The following is a 26,256-nucleotide window of genomic DNA, read 5'->3' as shown; positions in this document are numbered from 1 at the left end:
ACACTGAGAAATCTTGTTCTATGGGTTATTTGTATCCATAACTATACCAGTCTCCAATAAATTAATATTTTTCCACGACACGCTCTAATGTGACACACTTACAGCTGTCTACTGTCATTTAGCCCCTGCCATTCTTTGTGCTATTTTTGTCATGCATTTTAAAACATGCAGATGTTTTAAAACCGACAATATGTTTTTATTTGCTTTTTTAAAAATAATCGGGAGGGAGGGGCAAGATGGCGGAAGAGTAAGACGCGGAGATCACCTTCCTCCCCACAGATACATGAGAAATACATCTACACGTGGAACTGCTCCTACAGAACACCCACTGAACGCTGGCAGAAGACGTCAGACCTCCCAAAAGGCAAGAAAATCCCCACGTACTTGGGTAGGGCAAAAGAAAAAAGAAATAACAGAGACAAAAGAATAGGGACGGGACCTGCACCAGTGGGAGGGAGCTGTGAAGGAGGAAAGGTTTCCACACACTAGGAAGCCCCTTCGTGGGCAGAGACTGCGGGTAGCAGAGGGGGGAAGCTTCGGAGCCACGGAGGAGAGCGCAGCCACATTGGTGCGGAGGGCAAAGCGGAGATTCCCGCACAGAGGAGCGGTGCCGACCAGCACTCACCAGCCCGAGAGGCTCGTCTGCTCAGCCGCCGGGGCGGGCGGGGCCTGGGAGCTGGGGCTCGGGCTTCGGTGCTAGCCGGGAGGGAGTCCGGGAAAAAGACTGCAGCTGCCAGGGAGGCAGGAGAATTTTTCTTGCCTCTTTGTTTCGCGGCGCGCAAGGAGAGGGGATTCAGAGCGCCGCCTAAACGAGCTCCAGAGACGGGCGCGAGCCGCGGCTATCAGCGCGGATCCCACAGCAACAGGGACGCAGAGGGAAAAACGGAGAGATTCCCGCACAGAGGCTCGGCGCCGAGCAGCACTCACCAGCCCGAGAGGCTTGTCTGCTCACCCGCCGGGGCGGGCGGGGGCTGGGAGCTGAGGCGCGGGCTTCGGTCGGATCCCAGGGAGAGGACTGGGGTTGGCTGCGTGAACACAGCCTGAAGGGTCTAGCGCACCACAACTAGCCAGAAGGGTGCACGAGAAAAAGTCTGCAGCTGCCGAAGAGGCAGGAGACTTTTTCTTGCCTCTTTGTTTCGCGGCGTGCAAGGAGAGGGGATTCAGAGCGCCACTTAAACGAACTCCAGAGACGGGCGCGAGCCGCGGCTATCAGCGCGGACCCCAGAGACAGGCATGAGACGCTAAGGCTGCTGCTGCCGCCACCAAACAGCCTGTGGGCGAGCACAGGTCATTCTCCACACCGCCCCTCCCGGGAGCCTGTGCAGCCCGCCACGGCCGGGCTCCCGTAATCCAGGGACAACTTCCCCGGGAGAGCGCACGGCGCGCCTCAGGCTGCTGCAACGTCACGCCGGCTTCTGCCGCCGCAGGCTCGCCCCGCCTCCTCCGTACCGCTCCCTCCCCCCGGCCTGACTGAGCCAGAGCCCCCGAATCAGCTGCTCCTTTAACCCCGTTCTGTCTGGGCGGGGAACAGATGCCCTCAGGGGACCTACATGCAGAGGCGGGTCCAAATCCAAAGCTGAACCCCGGGAGCTGTACGAACAAAGAAGAGAAAGGGAAATCTCTCCCAGCAGCCTCAGAAGCAGCGGATTAAAGCTCCACAAACAACTTGATGTGCCTGCATCTGTTGAATACCTGAATAGACAACGAATCATCCCAAATTTAGGAGATGGACTTTGGGAGCAGGATATATTAACTTTTCCCCTTTTCCTTTTTTTTGTGAGTGTAGATGTGTATGCTTCTGGGTGAGATTTTGTCTGTATAGCTTTGCTCTCACCGTTAGTCCTAGGGTTAGGTCCGTCCGTTTTTTTTTTTGTTTTTTTTTTTTTTTTGGCTTAAAAATTTTTTTTTCCCTAATAAATGTTTTCTTAATAATTTTTTCCTTATTTTCTATTTTTAAAAAAATTTTTAATAAGTTTTTTCATATTTTTTATTTTAAAAAATTAAAAAAATTTTTTTCTTAATAAATTTTTTCTAAATAATTTTTTTCTTATTTTTAGTATAAAAAATTAATAAATCTATTTTTAAAAATTAAAAAAAATTTTTTTTCTTAATAAATTTACTCTTAATAATTTTTTTTCTTATTTTTTATTATAATTGCTTTATTTTATTTTATTTTATCCTCTTTTTTTCTTTCTTTCCATTTTTTCTCCCTTTTATTCTGAGCCGTGTGGATGAAAGGCTCTTGGTGCTCCAGCCAGGCATCAGGGCTGTGCCTCTGAGGTGGGAGAGCCAACTTCAGGACACTGGTCCACAAGAGACCTCCCAGCTCCACGTAATACCAAACGGCGAAAATCTCTCACAGATCTCCATCTCAACATCAAGACCCAGCTTCACTCAACGACCAGCAAGCTACAGTGCTGGACACCCTATGCCAAACAACTAGCAAGAGAGGAACACAGCCCCATCCATTAACAGAGAGGCTGCCTAAAATCATAATAAGGCCACAGACACCCCAAAACACAGCACCAGACGTGGACGAACCCACCAGAAAGACAACATCCAGCCTCATCCACCAGAACACAGGCACTAGTTCCCTCCACCAGGAAACCTACACAACCCACTGAACCAACCTTAGCCACTGGGGACAGATACCAAAAACAACGGGAACTACGAACCTGCAGCCTGTGAAAAGGAGACCCCAAACACAGTAAGATAAGCAAAATGAGAAGACAGAAAAACACACAGCAGATGAAGGAGCAGGGTCAAAACACACCAGACCTAACAAATGAAGAGGAAATAGGTAGTCTACCTGAAAAAGAATTCAGAATAATGATAGTAAGGATGATCCAAAGTCTTGGAAATAGAATAGACAAAATGCAAGAAACATTTAACAAGGACGTAGAAGAACTAAAGAGGAACCAAGAAACGATGACAAGCACAATAAATGAAATTAAAAATACTCTAGATGGGATCAATAGCAGAATAACTGAGGCAGAAGAACGGATAAGTGACCTGGAAGATAAAATGGTGGAAATAACTACTGCAGACCAGAATAAAGAAAAAAGAATGAAAAGAACTGAGGACAGTCTCAGAGACCTCTGGGACAACATTAAACGCACCAACATTCGAATTATAGGGGTCCCAGAAGAAGAAGAGAAAAAGAAAGGGACTGAGAAAATATTTGAAGAGATTATAGTTGAAAACTTCCCTAATATGGGAAAGGAAATAGTTAATCAAGTCCTGGAAGCACAGAGAGTCCCATACAGGATAAATCCAAGGAGAAACACACCAAGACACATATTAATCAAACTATCAAAAATTAAATATAAAGAAAACATATTAAAAACAGCAAGGGAAAAACAACAGATAACACACAAGGGCATCCCCATAAGGTTAACAGCTGATCTTTCAGCAGAAACGCTGCAAGCCAGAAGGGAGTGGCAGGATATACTTAAAGTGATGAAGGAGAAAAACCTACAACCAAGATTACTCTACCCAGCAAGGATCTCATTCAGATTTGATGGAGAAATTAAAACCTTTACAGACAAGCAAAAGCTGAGAGAGTTCAGCACCACCAAACCAGCTTTACAACAAATGCTAAAGGAACTTCTCTAGGCAAGAAACACAAGAGAAGGAAAACACCTACAATAACAAACCCAAAACATTTAAGAAAATGGGAATAGGAACATACATATCGATAATTACCTTAAATGTAAATGGATTAAATGCTCCCACCAAAAGACACAGACTGGCTGAATGGATACAAAAACAAGACCCATATATATGCTGTCTACAAGAGACCCACTTCAGACCTAGAGACACATACAGACTGAAAGTGAGGGGATGGAAAAAGATATTCCATGCAAATGGAAATCAAAAGAAAGCTGGAGTAGCAATTCTCATATCAGACAAAATAGACTTTAAAATAAAGACAATTACAAGAGACAAAGACGGACACTATATAATGATCAAGGGATCGATCCAAGAGGAAGGTATAACAATTGTAAATATTTATGCACCCAACATAGGAGCACCTCAATACATAAGGCAAATACTAACAGCCATAAAAGGGGAAATCGACAGTAACACAATCATAGTAGGGGACTTTAACACCCCACTTTCACCAATGGACAGATCATCCAAAATGAAAATAAATAAGGAAACACAAGCTTTAAATGATACATTAAACAAGATGGACTTAATTGATATTTATAGGACATTCCACCCAAAAACAACAGAATACACATTTTTCTCAAGTGCTCATGGAACATTCTCCAGGATAGATCATATCTTGGGTCACAAATCAAGCCTTGGTAAATTTAAAAAAATTGAAATCGTATCAAGTATCTTTTCTGACCACAACGCTATGAGACTAGATATCAATTACAGGAAAAGATCTGTAAAAAATACAAACACATGGAGGCTACACAATACACTACTTAATAACGAAGTGATCACTGAAGAAATCAAAGGGGAAATCAAAAAATACCTAGAAACAAATGACAATGGAGACACGACGATCCAAAACCTATGGGATGCAGCAAAAGCAGTTCTAAGAGGGAAGTTTATAGCAATACAAGCCTACATCAAGAAACAGGAAACATCTCGAATAAACAACCTAACCTTGCACCTAAAGCAATTAGAGAAAGAAGAACAAAAAAACCCCAAAGCTAGCAGAAGGAAAGAAATCATAAAGATCAGATCAGAAATAAATGAAAAAGAAATGAAGGAAACAATAGCAAAAATCAATGAAACTAAAAGCTGGTTCTTTGAGAAGATAAACAAAATTGATAAACCATTAGCCAGACTCATCAAGAGAAAAAAGGAGAAGACTCAAATTAATAGAATTAGAAATGAAAAAGGAGAAGTAACCACTGACACTGCAGAAATACAAACGATCATGAGAGATTACTACAAGCAACTCTATGCTAATAAAATGGACAACCTGGAAGAAATGGACAGATTCTTAGAAATGCACAACCTGCCAAGACTGAACCAGGAAGAAATAGAAAATATGAACAGACCAATCACAAGCACTGAAATTGAAACTGTGATTAAAAATCTTCGAACACACAAAAGCCCAGGACCAGATGGCTTCACAGGCGAATTCTATGAAACATTTAGAGAAGAGCTAACACCTATCCTTCTCAAACTCTTCCAAAATATTGCAGAGGGAGGAACACTCCCCAACTCATTCTACGAGGCCACCATCACCCTGATACCAAAACCAGGCAAAGATGTCACAAAGAAAGAAAACTACAGGCCAATATCACTGATGAGCATAGATGCAAAAATCCTCAACAAAATACTAGCAAACAGAATCCAACAGCACATTAAAAGGATCATACACCATGATCAAGTGGGGTTTATTCCAGGAATGCAAGGATTCTTCAATATACGCAAATCAATCAACGTGATACATCATATTAACAAATTGAAGGAGAAAAACCATATGATCATCTCAATAGATGCAGAGAAAGCTTTCGACAAAATTCAACACCCATTTATGATAAAAGTCCTGCAGAAAGTAGGCATAGAGGGAACTTTCCTCAACATAATAAAGGCCGTATATGACAAACCCACAGCCAACATTGTCCTCAATGGTGAAAAACTGAAACCATTTCCACTAAGATCAGGAACAAGACAAGGTTGCCCACTCTCACCACTATTATTCAACATAGTTTTGGAAGTGTTAGCCACAGCAATCAGAGACGAAAAAGAAATAAAAGGAATCCAAATCAGAAAAGAAGAAGTAAAGCTGTCACTGTTTGCAGATGACATGATACTATACATAGAGAATCCAAAAGATGCTACCAGAAAACTACTAGAGCTAATCAATGAATTTGGTAAAGTAGCAGGATACAAAATTAATGCACAGAAATCTCTTGCATTCCTGTATACTAACGATGAAAAATCTGAAAGTGAAATTAAGAAAACACTCCCATTTACCATTGCAACAAAAAGAATAAAATACCTAGGAATAAACCTACCTAAGGAGACAAAAGACCTGTATGCAGAAAATTATAGGACACTGATGAAAGAAATTAAAGATGATACAAATAGATGGAGAGATATACCATGTTCTTGGATTGGAAGAATAAACATTGTGAAAATGACTCTGCTACCCAAAGCAATCTACAGATTCAATGCAATCCCTATCAAACTACCACTGGCATTTTTCACAGAACTAGAACAAAAAATTTCACAATTTGTATGGAAACACAAGACCCCGAATAGCCAAAGCAATCTTGAGAACGAAAAATGGAGCTGGAGGAATCAGGCTCCCTGACTTCAGACTATATTACAAAGCTACAGTAATCAAGACAGTTTGGTACTGGCACAAAAACAGAAATATAGATCAATGGAACAGGATAGAAAGCCCAGAGATAAGCCCACGCACATATGGTCACCTTATCTTTGATAAAGGAGGCAAGCATATACAGTGGAGAAAAGACAGCCTCTTCAATAAGTGGTGCTGGGAAAATTGGACAGGTACATGTAAAAGTATGAAATTAGAACACTCCCTAACACCATACACAAAAATAAACTCAAAATGGATTAAAGACCTAAGTGTAAGGCCAGACACTATCAAACTCTTAGAGGAAAACATAGGCAGAACACTGTATGACATAAGTCACAGCAAGATCCTTTTTGACCCAGGTCCTAGAGAAATGGAAATAAAAACACAAATAAACAAATGGGACCTAATGAAACTTAAAAGCTTTTGCACAGCAAAGGAAACCATAAACAAGACCAAAAGACAACCCTCAGAATGGGAGAAAATATTTGCAAATGAAGCAACGGACAAAGGATTAATCTCCAAGATTTACAAGCAGCTCATGCAGCTCAATAACAAAAAAACAAACAACCCAATCCAAAAATGGGCAGAAGACCTAAATAGACATTTCTCCAAAGAAGAGATACAGATTGCCAACAGACACATGAAAGAATGCTCAACATCATTAATCATTAGAGAAATGCAAATCAAAACTACAATGAGGTATCATCTCACACCGGTCAGAATGGCCATCATCAAAAAATCTAGAAACAATAAATGCTGGAGAGGGTGTGGAGAAAAGGGAACACTCTTGCACTGTTGGTGGGAATGTAAATTGATACAGCCACTATGGAGAACAGTATGGAGGTTCCTTAAAAAACTAAAAATAGAACTACCATATGACCCAGCAATCCCACTACTGGGCATATACCCTGAGAAAACCATAATTCAGAAAGAGTCATGTACCAAAATATTCATTGCAGCTCTGTTTACAATAGCCAGGACATGGAAGCAACCTAGGTGTCCATCATCGGATGAATGGATAAAGAAGATGTGGCACATATATACAATGGAATATTACTCAGCCATAAAAAGAAATGAAATGGAGGTGTTTGTAATGAGGTGGATGGAGTTAGAGTCTGTCATACAGAGTGAAGTAAGTCAGAAAGAGAAAAACAAATACAGTATGCTAACACATATATATGGAATCTAAGGGAAAAAAAAAAAAAAAAAAAAAAAAAGAGGTCATGAAGAACCTAGTGGCAAGATGGGAATAAAGACACAGACCTACTAGAGAATGGACTTGAGGATAGGGGGAGGGGGAGGGGTGAGATGTGACAGGGTGAGAGAGTGTCATGGACATATATACACTACCAAATGTAAAATAGATAACTAGTGGGAAGCAGCCGCATAGCACAGGGAGATCAGCTCGGTGCTTTGTGACCACCTAGAGGGGTGGGATAGGGAGGGTGGGAGGGAGGGAGATGCAAGAGGGAAGAGATATGGGAACATATGTATATGTGTAACTGATTCACTTTGTTGTAAAGCAGAAGCTAGCACACCATTGTAAAGCAATTATACTTCAATAAAGATGTTTAAAAAAAAAAAAAAAAAGAAGTCAATCTGAAAAGGCTACATATTGTATGATTCCAACTATATGACATTCTTAATGGAAAGACTATGGAGATAATAAAAAGGTCAGTGGTTGCCAGAGATTGGGTGCAGTGGGGGACAGAAATGAATAGGCAGAACACAGAGATTTTTCAGGGCTATGAAAATACTCTGTATAATATTAAAATGATGTATAACATTTCATTATACATTTGTCCAAACCCACAGAATGTACAACACCAAGAGTGAACTCTAAGGTAAATTATGGACTTTCAATGATCTTGATGTGTCAGTGTAGGTCCATCAATGGTAAGATGTACCACATTAGTGAGTGATGTTGATAATGGGGGCGGCTGTACATGTGCTGGGCTGGGGGCATATGCGGAATCTCCTTACCTTCCTGTCAGTTATTGGACCAATATATTTTAAGCGTCATTTATGTTGGTGGTGTGGCAGTAATTTGTTCCTTTTCACTGCAGAATATCTTGTATATGAATATATCAAAATTAATTTATTCATTCTTTAATTAAGGAGTTGTTTTTAGCTTATAGGAATATAGTTGTTTTTGGAATATTCTGCCAATGTCTTTTGTGGACTTATGTACTCATTTCCCTTGGGTACATTCCTAAGACTGGAAGTGCCAAGTCATAGGATTGGGATGGGTTTGGTAAAATTGCAAAATAGTTTTCCAAAATGGTGAACATATTAAAATCCACCAACCATGTATAAAAGTTCAGGTTGCTGCAATCTTTTCCAATATAAGGTATTGTCAGACTTTTTTAAAAAATCTGTATTGGTAAACCTGAAGTGATGTTGTATTTAAAATTTATATTTCCCTGATGACCAATCGTGTTGAATGACTCTTTCTACATCTACCTATACATGTTTATGCATATTTATGTAATATGAATCACATATAATACATAAATTATATTTCATTTGAAATTCTTAATTATAAAGCACTCTATTATCTCTTTCGTTCTCTTGTGTTTGCTTCATGTGTTTATGTGTGTGTTCTGTTCAATAAATTTTTGCCTATCTTTAGGGCCTAAAGATATTTTCCTATACTTTCTTCTAGAAGCATCAGTATTTTACCTCTCACATGAAGACTATACTCTACTTCATATTTTTGCCTGGTATTAGATGGGTCAGAATTTCATTCAAATTTCTCATGTTATTTACATTTCCATACCTAATAGCTCCTCGCCACTTATTGTGAAACAAAAACAAACAAACAAAAAACAAACAAGCAGCTCAATATCAAAAAAAAAGAATAACCCAATCAAAAAATGGGCTAAAGAACTAAATAGACATTTCTCCAAAGAAGACATACAGATGACCAAAAAGCACATGAAAGATGCTCAACATCACTTATTATTAGAGAAATGCCAATCAGAACAAGTGAGGTATCACCTCACACTGGTCAGAATGGCCATCATCAAAAAATCTACAAATGATGGATAAGAGTGTTACCAGAGGAGGAGGAACCAAGATGGCGGAGTAGAAGGACGTGCTCTCACTCCTCTTGCTAGAACACCAGAATCACAACTAGCTGCTGGACAATCATCGACAGGAAGACACTGGAACTCACCAAAAAAGATACCCCACATCCAAAGACAATGGAGAAGCCACAATGAGACGGGACGAGGGACACAATCACAGTAAAATCAAATTCCATAATTGGCGGGTGGGTGACTCACAGACTGGCGAACACTTATACCACAGAAGTCCACCCACTGGAGTTAAGATTCTGAGCCCCACGTCAGGCTTCCCAACCTGGGGGTCCGGCAACAGGTGGAAGAATTCCTAGAGAATCAGACTTTGAAGCCTAGTGGGAATTGATTGCAGGACTTCGACAGGACTGGGGGAAACAGATACTCCACTCTTGCAGGGCACACACAAAGTAGTGTGTGCATTGGGACCCAGGGGAAGGAGCAGTGACCCCGGGGGAGACTGAACCAGACCTACCTGTTAGTGTTGGAGGGTTTCCTTCAGAGGCGGGGGGTGGCTCTGTTTCACCGTGGGAACAAGGACACTGGCAGCAGAAGTTCTGGGAAGTACTCCTTGGCGTGAGCCCTCCCAGAGTCTGTCATTAGCCTCAGCAAAGAGCCCAGGTAGGCTCCAGTTTTGGGTTGCCTCAGGCCAAACAACCAACAGGGAGGGAACATAGCCCCACCCATCAACAGTCAAGTGGATTAAAGTTTTACTGAGCTCTGCTCACCAGAGCAACAGTCAGCTCTAACCACCACCAGTCCCTCCCATTAGCCTCTTAGATAGCCTCATCCACCAGAGGGCAGACAGCAGAAACAAGAAGAACTACAATCCTGCAGTCTATGGAACAAAAATCACATTCACAGAAAGATAGACAAGATGAAAAGGCAGAGGGCTATGTACCAGATGAAGGAACAAGATAAAACCCCAGAAAAACAACTAAATGAAGTGGAGATAGGCAACCTTCCAGAAAAAGAATTCAGAATAATGATAGTGAAGATGATCCAGGACCTCGGAAAAAGAACGGAGGCAAAGATCGAGAAGATGCAAGAAATGTTTAACAAAGACCTACAGGAATTAAAGAACAAACAAACAGGGATGAACAATAAAATAACTGAAATGAAAACTACACTAGAAGGAATCAATAACAGAATAACTGAGGCAGAAGAACGGATAAGTGACCTGGAAGACAGAATGGTGAAATTCACTGCTGTGGAAAAGAATAAAGAAAAAAGAATCAAAAGTAATGAAGACAGCCTAAGAGACATCTGGCACAACATTAAATGCAACAACATTCGCATTATAGGGGTCCCAGAAGGAGAAGAGAGAGAGAAAGGACCAGAGAAAATATTTGAAGAGATTACAGACGAAAATTTCCCTAACATGGGAAAGGAAATAGCCACCCAAGTCCAAGAAGCTCAGCGAGTCCCATACAGGATAAACCCAAGGAGAAACATGCCGACACATAGTAATCAAATTGGCAAAAATTAAACACAAAGAAAAAGTATTGAAAGCAGCAAGGGAAAAACGACAGTTAACATACAAGGGAACTCCCATAAGGTTAACAGCTGATTTCTCAGCAGAAACTCTACAAGCCAGAAGGGAGTGGCATGATATACTGAAAGGGATGAAAGGGAAGAATCTACAACCAATATTACTCTACCCGGCAAGGATCTCATTCAGATTCGATGGAGAAATCAAAAGCTTTACAGACAAGCAAAAGCTAAGAGAATGCAGCACCACCAAACCAGCTCTACAACAAATGCTAAAGGAACTTCCCTAAGGGGGAAACACAAGAGAAGAAAAGGACTTACAAAAACAAACCCATAACAATTAAGAAAATGGTAATAGGAACATACGTATCGATAATTACCTTAAACGTGAACGGATTAAATGCTCCAACCAAAAGACACAGGCTTGCTGAATGGATACAAAAACAAGACCCATATATATGCTGTTGACAAGAGACCCACTTCAGACCTAGGGACACATACAGACTGAAAGTGAGGGGATGGAAAAAGATATTCCACGCAAATGGAAATCAAAAGAAAGCTGGAGTAGTTATACTCATATCAGATAAAATAGACTTTAAAATAAAGAATGTTACAGGAGACAAGGAAGGACACTACATAATGATCAAGGGATCAATCCAAGAAGAAGATATACCAATTATAAATATATATGCACCCAACATAGGAGCACCACAATACATAAGGCAACTGCTAACAGCTATAAAAGAGGAAATTGACAGTAACACAGTAATAGTGGGAGACTTTAACACCTCACTTACACCAATGGACAGATCATCCAAAATGAAAATAAATAAGGAAACAGAAGCTTTAAATGACACAATAAACCAGATAGATTTAATTGATATTTATAGGACATTCCATCCAAAAACGGCAGATTACACTTTCTTCTCAAGTGTGCACGGAACATTCTCCAGGATAGATCACATCTTGGGTCAGAAATCAAGCCTTGGTAAATTTAGGAAAATTGAAATCATATCAAGCGTCTTTTCTGACCACAACGTTATGAGATTAGAAATCAATTAAAGGGGAAAAAACGTAAAGAACACAAACACATGGAGACTAAACAATGTTACTAAATAACCAAGAGATCACTGAAGAAATCAAAGAGGAAATCAAAAAATACCTAGAGACAAATGACAATGAAAACACAACAATCCAAAACTTATGGGATGCAGCAAAAGCAGTTCTAAGAGGGAAGTCTATAGCTATACAAGCCTACCTAAAGAAACAAGAAAAATCTCAAGTAAACAATCTAACCTTACACCTAAAGGAACTAGAGAAAGAAGAACAAACAAAACCCAAAGTTAGCAGAAGGAAAGAAATCATAAAGATCAGAGCAGAAATAAATGAAATAGAAACAAAGAAAACAATAGCAAAGATCAGTAAAACTAAAACCTGGTTCTTTGAGAAGATAAACAAAATTGATAAACCATTAGCCAGACTCATCAAGAAAAAGAGGGAGAGGACTCAAATCAATAAAATTAGAAATGAAAAAGGAGAAGTTACAACACACACCACAGAAATACAAGCATCCTAAGAGACTACTACAAGCAACTCTATGCCAATAAAATGGACAACTTGGAAGAAATGGACACATTCTTAGAAAGGTATAACCTTCCAAGACTGAACCAGGAAGAAACAGAAAATATGAACAGACCAATCACAAGTAATGAAATTGAAAGTGTGATTAAAAATCTTCCAACAAACAAAAGTCCAGGACCAGATGGCTTCACAGGTGAATTCTATCAAACATTTAGAGAAGAGCTAACACCCATCCTTCTCAAACTCTTCCAAAAAATTGCAGAGGAAGGAACACTCCCAAACGCATTCTATGAGGTCACCATCACCCTGATACCAAAACCAGACAAAGATACTACAAAAAAAGAAAATTACAGACCAATATCACTGATGAATATAGATGCAAAAATCCTCAACAAAATACTAGCAAACAGAATCCAACAACACATTAAAAGTATCATACACCATGATCAAGTGGGATTTATCTCAGGGATGCAGGGATTCTTCAATATATGCAAATCAATCAATGTGATGCACCATATTAACAGATTGAGGAAGAAAAACCATATGATCATCTCAATAGATGCAGAAAAATCCTTTGACAAAATTCAACACCCATTTATGATAAAAACTCTCCAGAAAGTGGGCATAGAGGGAACTTACCTCAAGATAATAAAGGCCATATACGACAAACCCACAGCAAACATCATTCTCAATGGTGAAAACTGAAAGCATTTCCTCTAAGATCAGGAACAAGACAAGGATGTCCACTCTCACCACTATTATTCAACATAGTTTTGGAAGTCCTAGCCATGGCAATCAGAGAAGAAAAAGAAGTAAAAGGAATACAAATTGGAAAAGAAGAAGTAAAACTGTCACTGTTTGCAGATGACATGATACTATACATAGAGAGTCCTAAAAATGCCACCAGAAAACTACTAGAGCTAATCAATGAATTTGGTAAAGTTGCAGGATATAAAATGAATGCACAGAAATCTCTTGCATTCCTATACACTAATGATGAAAAATCTGAAAGAGAAATTATGGAAACACTCCCATTTACCATTGCAACAAAAAGAATAAAATACCTAGGAATAAACCTACCTAGGGAGACAAAAGACCTGTGTGCAGAAAACTATAAGACACTGATGAAAGAAATTAAAGATGATACCAACAGATGGAGAGATATACCATGTTCTTGGACTGGAAGAATCTATATTGTGAAAATGACTATACTACCCAAAGCAATCTACAGATTCAATGCAATCCCTATCAAATTACCAATGGCATTTTTTACAGAACTAAAACAAAAAGTATTAAAATTTGTATGGAGACACAAAAGACCCCAAATAGCCAAAGCAGACTTGAGGGAAAAAAACGGAGCTGGAGGAACCAGACTCTCTGACTTCAGACTATACTACAAAGCTACAGTAATCAAGACAATATGGTACTGGCACAAAAACAGAAACATAGATCAATGGAACAAGATAAAAAGCCCAGAGATAAACCCACGCACCTATGGTCAACTAATCTATGACAAAGGAGGCAAGGATATACAATGGAGAAAAGACAATCTCTTCAATAAGTGTTGCTGGGAAAACTGGACAGCTACATGTAAAAGAATGAAATTAGAATCCTCCCTAACACCACACACAAAAATAAACTCAAAATGGATTAGAGACCTAAATGTAAGACTGGACACTCTAAAACTCTTAGAGGAAAACATAGGAAGAACACTGTGACGTAAATCACAGCAAGCAATAACAAAAAAACAAACAACCCAATCCAAAAATGGGCAGAAGACCTAAATAGACATTTCTCCAAAGAAGATATACAGATTGCCAACAGACACATGAAAGAATGCTCAACATCATTAATCATTAGAGAAATGCAAATCAAAACTACAATGAGGTATCATCTCACACCGGTCAGAATGGCCATCATCAAAAAATCTACAAACAATAAATGCTGGAGAGGGTGTGGAGAAAAGGGAACACTCTTGCACTGTTGGTGGGAATGTAAATTGATACAGCCACTATGGAGAACAGTATGGAGGTTCCTTAAAAAACTAAAAGTAGAACTACCATACGACCCAGCAATCCCACTACTGGGCATATACCCTGAGAAAACCATAATTCAGAAAGAGTCATGTACCAAAATATTCATTGCAGCTCTATTTACAATAGCCAGGACATGGAAGCAACCTAGGTGTCCATCATCGGATGAATGGATAAAGAAGATGTGGCAGGGCTTCCCTGGTGGCTCAGTGGTTGAGAGTCTGCCTGCCGATGCGGGAGACATGGGTTCGGGCCCTGGTCTGGGAGGATCCCACATGCCGCGGAGCGGCTGGGCCCGTGAGCCGCGGCTGCTGAGCCTGCGTTTCTGGAGCTTGTGCTCCGCAACAAGAGAGGCCGTGACGGTGAGAGGCCCGCGCACCGCAATGAAGAGTGGCCCCCGCTCGCCGCAGCTGGAGAGAGCCCTCGCACAGAAACGAAGACCCAACACAGACAAAAATAAATAAATTAATTAATTAATTTAAAAAAAAAAAGAAGATGTGGCACATATATACAATGGAATATTACTCAGCCATAAAAAGAAATGAAATGGAGGTATTTGTAATGAGGTGGATGGAGTTAGAGTCTGTCATACAGAGTGAAGTAAGTCAGAAAGAGAAAAAGAAATACAGTATGCTAACACATATATATGGAATCTAAGGGAAAAAACAAAAGGTCATGAAGAACCTAGTGGCAAGATGGGAATAAAGACACAGACCTACTAGAGAATGGACTTGAGGATATGGGGAGGGGGAGGGGTGAGATGTGACAGGGTGAGAGAGTGGCATGGACATATATACACTACCAAATGTAAAATAGATAGCTAGTGGGAAGCAGCCACATAGCACAGGGAGATCAGCTCGGTGCTTTGTGACCACATAGAGGGGTGGGATAGGGAGGGTGGGAGGGAGGGAGATGCAAGAGGGAAGAGATATGGGAACATATGTATATGTATAACTGATTCACTTTGTTATAAAGCAGAAAGTAACACACCATTGTAAAGCAATTATACTTCACTAAAGATGTTAAAAAAAAAAATCACAGCAAGATCTTTTTTGATCCACCTCTTAGAGTAATGGAAATTAAAACAAAAATAAACAAATGGGACCTAATGAAACTTCAAAGCTTTTGCACAGCAAAGGAAACCATAAACAAGACAAAAAGCAACCCTCAGAATGGGATAAAATATTTGCAAACCAATCAACGGACAAAGGATTAATCTCCAAAATATATAAACAGCTCATGCAGCTCAATATTAAAAAAACAAAGAACCCAATCCAAATATGGGCAGAAGACCTAAATAGACATTTCTCCAAAGAAGACATACAGATGGCCAAGAAGCACATGAAAAGCTGCTCAACATCACTAATTATTAGAGAAATGCAAATCAAAACTACAATGAGGTATCACCTCACACCAGTTAGAATGGGCATCATCAGAAAATCTACAAACAACAAATGCTGGAGAGGGTGTGGAGAAAAGGGAACCCTCTTGCCCTGTTGGTGGGAATGTAAATTGATACAGCCACTTTGGAGAACAGTATGGAGGTTCCTTAAAAAACTAAAAATAGAATTACCATATGATCCAGCAATCCCACTACTGGGCATATACCCAGAGAAAATCATAATTCAAAAAGACACATGCACCCCAATGTTCATTGCAGCACTATTCACAATAGCCAGGTCATGGAAGCAACCTAAATGCCCATCGACAGACGAATGGATAAAGAAGAAGTGGTACATATATACAATGGAATATTACTCAGCCATAAAAAGGAACGAAATTGGGTTATTTGTAGAGACGTGGATGAATCTAGAGACTGTCATACAGAGTGAAGTAAGTCAGAAAGAGAAAAAGAAATATCGTATATGAGCGCATATATGTGGAATCTAGAAATATGGTACAGATGAACAGGTTTGCAGGGCAGAAATTGAGACACAGATGTAGAGAATAAACGTATGGACACCAACGGGGGAAAGCGTCGGGGGGGGGGGTGGTGGGATGAACTGGGCGATTGAGATTGACATGTATACACTGATGTGTATAAAATTGATGATTAATAAGAACCTGCTGTATAAAAAATTTTTTTAAATAAAAAATAAAAAGAAAATTTGAACAATGTAGAGGAGACATAGCTTCTCCTATGGCTAAGGGAGAAATAGGGCTGAGCCGGAAGGAAGCAGCTGGTGCAGCAAATACTCACTGACCCATGGCTCTGGGGAGGAGGTTTATGTTTGAGGCTGAAGCCCTGTAAGAGGCTTGCTCTAATACTGCTGGCAATAATAAACTGCCACACCTTCAGGCTGGACGCTGCCTATGGTGAGAGTGAAATCTGTTGTGGACCCACTGCCACTAAATCAATCAGGGCTCCCAGATGCCTGGATGGACGCCCAGGAGATGAGCAGCTCAGGAGACTCTTCTGGTTTCTGCTGGTACCAGGCAAAATAGGTTTTCTGGTTGGAGTATAAAAGATTCTGGCTGGGGCTTCCCTGGTGGCACAGTGGTTGAGAATCTGCCTGCCAATGCAGGGGACACGGGTTCGAGCCCTGGTCTGGGAAGATCCCACATGCCGCGGAGCAACTAGGCCCATGAGCCACAACTACTGAGCCTGCGCATCTGGAGCCTGTGCTCCGCAACAAGAGAGGCCGCGATAGTGAGAGGCCCGCGCACCGCGATGAAGAGTGGCCCCCGCTCGCCGCAACTAGAGAAACCCCTCGCACAGAAACGAAGACCCAACACAGCCAAAAATAAATAAATAAATTTATAAAAAAAAAAAAAAAAAAGATTCTGGCTGGACCTGCAGTTGATGTGCCCCTCTGTCCTATGGACACAGCCAGGGAGCTTGGAGACTGGGTCATCACGATGGCCCCAGAGACAGCTGCAATCACAATGGACCAGTGACCATATAGTGCTTCATTAATATATTAAAATATATATCTTAAAAATGTACGGTTTGTTCTTTGTCAAACCTAATCACACTGTTTTAGGTAAAATGGTTTATTCATTCTGCGTTGTAAAATCAATTTTTGGTTTTATAAAGATATTTCTCCTTTAAATCTCTCACCTGAGACCCAGAGGACCAGGAAGATGAGAAGTTGTGGCTCTGGCATCATCTTGATGCTGCCCATCCGTCTGATGCACTCAGGCCCCATTTCCAGGAAACCCCATGAATAGAGCCTGAGCAGCCAGCCTAGGGCTCCAGGAGCCTATGCAAAGCATCAGAGCATGAAATCAAAAGTGCCTGTGCAGTGAGTTGTGAAGACAAATAATGAAAATAAGGAGACAAAAATATCACTACCCCAGGAGATGTGATTGTATGCCTACAAGAGGCCCAGAAACCAACTTACAACTGTGATTTTCAATACAATTCGCCAAAATTCCCAAATGTAAAATTTTCTTAATACAGCTGTACTTTTTCAAAACAGTTGAAGGAAACTTGAAAACATAAATTAACTTATAATAAATAAATTAATTGTGAGTATGTATACAGGACTTATTTAAAACGTATAAATATGGTGTCAGTATATAAAATATATTCATGTCACTGAATAGAATGAAGATATTATGCACACGTTTGTATCTATCTCAGACTCTCTTTTCAATTTTAAATTCATATTTGAAGTTCCTCTTGGACAGCTCATAAGCTCTCAATACATCCAAATTACACCTCTCATATTTCCCTCAACACATATGCTGTCTTAGAAAACGAATCGCCACATACCAATGAACCACCCTTGTTACTAATCTTTAGGTCAATCAGTTAGTTTCTCAAATATCATTTTAAGTCCTCTCAGATTTCTTTCTCTAACTGACCTAAAGTAAATAGCTTCAGCTCCCAAGCACTGCTAGAGCAGTTCTTTATTTATTCCTACTCCAAATGAAATATATAGAGAGAATTACACAAATAACAAACATTATCATGAACTCTCCTAGGCACAGGACATTTTGGACAACTCCATCAGAACCCTTGACCTCATAGAGCTTTCAGTCTAATGGGAGGGACAGATAATAAACAAATAAGCTTTCTGCTGTTCCTCCTACCCACTCCCTCTGAGATTCCTCCCCTGAAGAAATGTCATTACACAGGGTGAATGGGGCAATGAATGTCCAGGTGCACTTATTTTATCCTCATCCTGCATCATAAAAAAGAGTCAGAGGAAAGCGGAAAAAATCAGTACAGTTTAACACTTGTGTTTCCTGGGAAAATAAAGCCAATGGTAGTCTCATTAATTGTCAGATAACCAAATCATCTCTTGATTACAAACAGTGGTCTTTCAGTGCATCATGTCTCTGCAGCATGAAACTACACAAGACACAGGTCAGTGACAAAAATCAATACACTGTATACAAAAATGACCTGGATCTAGTTTTAGAAGAGCACTTTTTTATGTTTAACATTCATGTCTCGTGAAGGGAACCTTCTTCCATTTTACCCTTCTCCATTTTTTCTTGAAAAATGAAGTTTTCCTAGATGAAAGAGACATCCACTTATTCTTCTTGTGCCTCAGATTTATAGTGACTCCTCCCTGAAGCACTTATATTTTCCTCTTGTAATCCTTAATTCAGAGCCTCATTCCTTGGCTTGCAAATTGCTGTCTTCCCTCTGTGTCTTTACATGTTCTTCCCTATGTGTGTGTGTCTGTGCTCCAATTTCTTCTTCTTTAAGGACACCAGACATACAGGATTAGTGGTCACATCTCATTTTAACTTAATTACCTCTTAAATGAACCTATTTTCAAATACAGTTACATCCTGAGGTAATTACTACTGGCTATTACAACATATGAATTTGGGGGATATGATTCAGCCCATAATGTGCAGTAATATCCAGAAGCGATGTTCTGCTCTTCTCACTGCATCCTATCAGGTGGTGCATGATTTCAATCTGTCCCATTACTGATGATGTTTCCTTAGAATCTTGAATTAAGGTAGTGTCTGCCAGATCTCTGCTGCATAGTTACTTTTGCCCCTTTGTACTTAATAAGAACATATGAATAAGTTCTTTGATACTATATGAATCCCTATTCCTCATCAAAACATCAGTATGAACTCATGGATTCCTAGTTTCATCAATGGGTTATAATATGTTACCATCATTAATTATTTTGATACTCAAAGTTTCCCAGATTTGGCCAGTTGGTGAACCATTGAAGTTGGCTTCTATTTCCTTCTGCCACAACCCCATCATTCTTTGAGCATTTCTTTAGTTTCTGGAACTAGATGGTCCAGGCTCATCTGGCTTTTTTCCTGTCCTAAATCCAGAATCAGACATTTCTCCAAGAATTATTGGTTCCTTTTAGTGGAGAATGGTATTTAGAAACCAAGATTTGAGCACTATGGATGCTATTTGGGACCGGGGTGTCATTGCTTCCAGCCTAGGGAAAATTTATCTATCTATCTATCTATCTATCATCTATCTATCTATCATCTATCTATCTACACAAACATATACATGTGCACATTCCTATCTGTACCTACAATAGCCCAAGGGTTTACACTATCTCCAATTCCCATTTAACACCACAGAGTTTATTCTAACACTCTCCTTCGATTATTCATGACTCTTTCTCTAACAGTGATAATTTGACTCCAAGTATCATTATTGCATTTAATTACTTGATCAAACTACTTGATCAAGTTGATTTGAAATCAATCTCCGGTGGTGGCCGTCCCTTCCACCTCCTGTGCAGACAACTCCACCTCCCTCCCCACACACACATATACCTTGCTCCAGCTCTGATAGCCCTTGCACAACCACCACCATTTTGTGCCTCCTGCATGGGTGGACTCCTCACCCAGTCTGCGCTCTGACTCCTGCACTGTGGGCCCCTGCCCACGTGAGCATCCTCCTTAACCACCCATCAGCTGGCGCACCCAAACTGGGAAAATAGTGCCATCACTCCTTGCTCTAGCCCCAGCAACCCATGTTGCACTTCCAACTCCACCCCACAAAGATGCCCTTTCCATATTATGGGCTCCAAACCCCACAAGGGTCTTCCCCCTTCCTTTTCCTATGTGGTTGCTTCCTCATCATGCTTGGGCTCTAATGTCCTAAATGCAAACATTGAAAACTATGTTCTCTTAAGATCTGGAAAAGATTTGGTGATAGTATGGTAGAATATGCAGGTTTAGGTAACATAGTAGATGCAAGGGTATACATGAGCATTTGGTCTAAGGAAGACCTTAACTTCTAAAGAAGAATAGCTTGGGTTAAGAGGGAATAGAAAGCAGTGATGTGTGCAATGCAGAGAGCATCTAGCATGTAATAGCAAATAGAGTTAGGAAGGTGGCTGATACTTCTCAGATGTAGAGATAGAAAATTTCTGACGTTGGCTGGCCTTGATGGAAATGGTGGGACAGAACATTCATAAATGCTTAGCTGGAGATGAGCAGTTGGTGATGACAGATAACCAGTGTCTGGTCCTTTCTTTACAAATCATGGCTGTGTACATTTTTATTGCCCTTCTACTTCATAGCATCTCTCATTGGTACTGCTAATAATTTATCTTATTAAGAGCATCAGAGAGTCAAAGAGAAAGCCGCTCTGGCCTCAGTATCCATAGGTTCTAAGTTGAAGGAGGTTATAAAATTTCTTGCAGTTTCTGGTGCTGTGTCATACCTGAAAAACCCTGCCTTAGTTGGAGAGACAGCAAGAAAAGCATGTTTTGAACTCTCAAGAGAGCAAAATATCACTCTAATCATAGGACCGCAGACAACCCAGCATCATCACTAGTTCCCCAACTCTCAGAATTTTAAGACAGGGGATGGACCAAACTCTACTTGAATGTGCTTCCAAGAATCATCAGCAAGTTTGGATTCATAGCAAGAAAACATCATCAAGTCATAGATTAAACAGAAAAATGAACAAATTGCATTAAATATATAGCAATCATTTGACAAACGAATGAAAAGTGACCACACTAGGCTTCAAATCTATCTTACTAGTAGTATGGCCTATGTGACCTGTTGGTTTTTCTGGGTATGAGACTATTCACCCTTTACATATATAATACTGTGAAAAGTGTGTGACGTAAGCCTCTCCTTAACAAAACTGTGATCAGGGATCAAGAACCTCCTCCCAACAATACAGAAAAATTTTACTCTTAAATGATACAACTCATATTAGTACAAATCTTAAGTACAAATTCAGATATGTCCCCATAACTCAGTGATATAAAGAAGATAAATAATATGAATAGATGTGAAAAGGCTCTAAATTCTTAAAAATCTATTGGACAAGGAATGAATAATCCATTCACTACAAAATAACCTAGTAATCTTCCAGAAGTAAATCTGGCATATTACATCTTTCTCCTTCATGATAGATACAGAGTAATTAACTCTGCTTGCATTTGTACCATTGTCTGTCTTCATGTATATGGTATCAGTACACTGGAGGGGGGAGGGGGGAGGGAGGAGGGGAGAGCCAGGGTCCTCCTCATCTGTGCATTTGTGGTTACCCTTACAACCATGTTGCCTGGCCTAACCTGATATTACTCTTTCCTAATTCTAACAAAGAATAAGGTGACTTCTTGGGAAGTGCCCTTGGGAAATAGCACCGTGCAGCAAATGAAAGGTGTATCTGGAACATAAAGTTCCCATAAACTTCTCAATCCATTTAGCCCCAAGCATGCACCAAGGGAGACATCTAGGCATAGCGCTGGTAGAAAGAGGAAAAGAGAACCAAAGGCATTTATTTTGTTTCCAGCAGGCTTATACCAAACACCATCTCTCTGAATCTAGATGAATAATGAAGTGAGAGGACACGGGAAGGAAATTCTGTGACGAGAGGAGAAAAATTCATCCCTCAGACTAAGTCAAAAGGCTTTTCTGACTTGCCCACCTGGGGATGGGTTGCTCAAGTGTAGAGAAGAGGAGGCACGTGGTTTCTGCAGCTGAAAACCCAGCTCGCCCCACCCCAGCTGCTTTGCATGTTCCTCCCAGCCCACCCTGTTGCCCAAAGCCCATATCTATGCCTGAGTCAGTGCTCTGGGGAAGATCTGCCTCAGATCTGCCTCTGAGTGGATCATGGAAGCCCTAGCTCAGCTTCTCTGCCTCCTGTTACTCTGGATCCCAGGTGAGAGGAACATGGGGTGGTTCTGCATGTCAGTGAAGATTTGGTTCATGCAGTTGGGTCCTGCACCTTTGCTCAGCAAGCAAAATATTAAAGCTCAGTGTAGATCGATGATCATAGCCCTGTTGGGAAGACAACAAGTAGGATCTAGATTACATGAGTGACTTTTTTGTTTTATTTCCAATCTCAGGTACCACTGGAGAAGCCACGTTGACACAGTCTCCAGCCTCCCTGTCTTTGTCTCCAGGGGAAAGCGCCACCCTCACCTGCAGGGCCAGTCAGAGTGTTAGCAACTACTTAGCCTGGTACCAGCAGGAACCTGGGCAGGCTCCCAGGCTCCTCATCTATGATGCAACCACCAGGGCCTCTGGCATCCCGGCCCGGTTCAGTGGCAGCGGGTCGGGGACAGACTTTACTCTCACCATCAGCAGCCTGGAGCCTGAAAATGTTGCTGTTTATTACTGCTATCAGTACTATAGCAGGTATCCACAGTGATTCAACATGAAACAAAAGCCTCCGCAAACCTTTGAGGGTTTTTCATTATACCAGCTGTTTCCTTTATAAGCAGCTGCTGTGATGGCTGCACAGTTTCAGCATCTCTACCTCTATTTGGAAATCCTAACGTTCTGAAAAGTAACCCCATGACAAGATTTGCACGCGGATTCCTGGAATTTTTCTTGGACTTAAATGCACAGCCAGGTTTAGGTACAATTTCTCTGCCAGTGGCATTGGATCAGACTCACATGAGTGGATGCCTTTAAAGATATACGTGTCCTGGCCAGTGCAATAAGGCAACAGTAACAACAACAAAGAACAGAACTGGAAAGGAAGAATTAAAACTGTCAAGATGAATGGATTGTGTGCAGAGAAAATTCAAAATAATCTTCAGAAAAACTACTGAAATCAATAAGAGGAATAGCCAACCACTGGATTTAAGGTCAATATACAAAAAAAAAAAAAACCAATTTGATTTCTCTATAACTGCAACAAAGTATAAAAATTAAAATTACAAAACACACCATCTACAAGAGCATCCAAAGCGTCATATATTTAGGAAAAAACAACAAAATACACTGTAGACTCCAGAATATTATTCAAAGAAATTGAAAAAAACCTAGTCAAAATCAAAATCTCAACAGGATTTTTTTTTAAATCTTAGACTTTATTCTGTAGCTTTATTGATCATATTAATATGGTATTTTTAAACCATTTTCTTGTATTAGAATGAACATACTAGTGATTGTGTGTATTATTTTAGGAATCAAGATTTTCAGTATAAAAGAAAAGGAAGTACAATCACAGAATCAAGAATTTAAGTAGAAACACTGTTGAGCATTACTGTTGAGTTTGCTACTCAATCATGTTATTAACTCGTTTATTGGTGTCATGAAGAATACAGAAACTGTTAAAAATAGCAGTTAGGAGACATTTTCTGACTCAAAGGGAATATTAGTAGCATGAACCTATACGTTCCGCCCTTGAGTCAGAAGAAAACCATGTGAAATATCCAAAATCCAGGACTTCCCTGGCAGTCCAGTGGTTAGGACTCCACGCTCCCACTACAGGGGCCACAGGTTCGATCCCTGGTTGGGGAACTAAGATCCTGCATGCCGCGTGGCGCAGCCAAAAATAAAACCAAACATATATATATGTATATATATAAAATATCCAAAATCCAATTGGATCTAATTTTAAAGATCCTCAAGAGTTACATAGTCCTATGAATATGAAAGAATGCACAGTTCCATCAGGTCTTCAAGTTCAAGGGTCTCTAGAGATTTTTTTTTTTCACACACACACACTGTATTTTATTTTTACAAGAGATAAATAGACTGACACCAAGCATTGTAAATGGATGACCACAACAAAAGCAACAATGATTGCAATTACCAAACACGAAACACACTCATACTATGTCATAATATTGACATTCAGTCCAGTAATCCTCTACTGTAACAGCTCCTTTACTTTGCAGTGAAAATTGATTTGCATATTCTTTGCCTCTGAGTCCTTGTGGGATTTTTTTTTTTTTAATTCAAACAGAAAGTCAGAAAAATTATAATCATCCTCAACAGTTCACTCAGTCCCATGTAATTAATTTTGTTTTCATCTTGATCTTTTGTTAGCACTTTTATGAGTTCATTAGTTTTTCATTAGAGTTCTAAAAATGCTTATTCATTCAGTTCAGCAGTACAGTTACCAGAAACCTGTACTTGTCAGTCTTTTCCATAAATTCCTTGAAGATGAAACCCTTTTATAGAAACATATTTGCAAAAGCATCAGAGTACGCCCAGAACTGTCTGTAAATGACAAAAGACTTAAAAATGACCATGGTTAAAGATGTGATGAAAGTTCATAATAGTGCAATTGACAAGGAAATTTAGTTATTTCTGAGATATACATTTTAAAGTAATAACTAGAATTATGACTTATAACATTATACCAGAACATATAAGAGTTTTAGAAATTTCACGTAATGTCTGAAACATTTATATTAACATATTTCCATACAAATAACCCAATGAAAGTTTAGTATTAGTTGTTTTGTTTGTTTTTTTATACTGCAGGGTCTTATTAGTCATCAATTTTATACACATCAGTGTATACATGTCAATCCCAATCGCCCAATTCAGCACACCACCATCCCCACCCCACCGCAGTTTTCCCCGCTTGGTGTCCATATGTCTGTTCTCTGCATCTGTGTCTCAACTTCTGCCCTGCAAACCAGCTCATCTGTACCATTTTTCTAGGTTCCACATACATGCGTTAATATACGATATTTCCTTTTCTCTTTCTGACTTACTTCACTCTGTATGACAGTCTCTAGATCCATCCACGTCTCAACAAATGACTCAATTTCGTTCCTTTTTATGGCTGAGTAACATTCCATTGTATATATGTACCACAACTTCTTTATCCATTCGTCTGTCGATGGGCATTTAGGTCACTTCCATGTCCCGGCTATTGTAAATAATGCTGCAATGAACATTGGGGTGCATGTGTCTTTTTGAATTATGGTTTTCTCTGGGTATATGCCCAGTAGTGGGATTGCTGGATCATATGGTAAATCTATTTTTAGTTTTTTAAGGAACCTCCATACTGTTCTCCATAGTGGCTGTATCAATTTACATTCCCACCAACAGTGCAAGAGGGTTCCCTTTTCTCCACACCCTCTCCAGCATTTGCTGTTTGTAGATTTTCTGATGATACCCATTCTAACTGGTGTGAGAAAAAAGTCTCTTTTACCATGCTTCCACCCGAGTTAGTGGGGTACCCACCAGGTTCAGTGGCAGTGGGTTCAGGACAGACTTCACTCTCACCATTGGGGACCTGGAGCCTGAAGACTATGCAGTCTATTTCTGTCTTCAAACCCTGAAGAGTCCTCCCACAGTGGTTGAGCCTCAAACACTAACTTCCCCACCAAGGCAAGCCCACAGGCCCAGCTGCCCCATCCTTGCTCAGGATCTCCTCTGACAGAAACAACTGAGCATAGTCAACAAACAAACAAGTGAAAAACAAGCTAACAGCACAGGCACAGACTGCCTGGAGCCTTCTGTCCCCTTCTTCCTCTCCATGGTCTTACGTATTTTGCATAAAAGAAACTTCAAAGGCATATGAGCAATCAGACCAAAAAAGGTGGAGAAAGAACTATGGATAGATTTGTTCTTTCTCTCTCATCCCCACGTCTCCTCCTGAGTC

The 26,256-nt window shown here is 40.1% G+C and overlaps 1 protein-coding gene across 1 annotated transcript in view; it reads left to right on the top strand.

Moving 5' to 3' along the window:
- The first annotated feature begins 22,511 nt into the window (after positions 1–22,511).
- Positions 22,512–26,256, top strand: part of LOC133105256 (immunoglobulin kappa light chain-like) — a 29,406-nt gene continuing 25,661 nt past the window's right edge. Inside the window, exons 1-2 of the mRNA XM_061211235.1 lie at positions 22,512–22,560; positions 22,748–23,039. Coding sequence (XP_061067218.1) covers positions 22,512–22,560; positions 22,748–23,039 — 341 coding nt within the window. The remainder of the gene's footprint in view (positions 22,561–22,747; positions 23,040–26,256) is intronic.

The sequence above is a fragment of the Eubalaena glacialis genome, chromosome 14 (genome assembly GCF_028564815.1).
Source record: "Eubalaena glacialis isolate mEubGla1 chromosome 14, mEubGla1.1.hap2.+ XY, whole genome shotgun sequence".
Taxonomy (NCBI): domain Eukaryota; kingdom Metazoa; phylum Chordata; class Mammalia; order Artiodactyla; family Balaenidae; genus Eubalaena; species Eubalaena glacialis.
The sequence above is the reverse complement of the archived record's forward strand: the minus strand, read 5'-3'. Positions and strand labels throughout refer to the sequence as shown.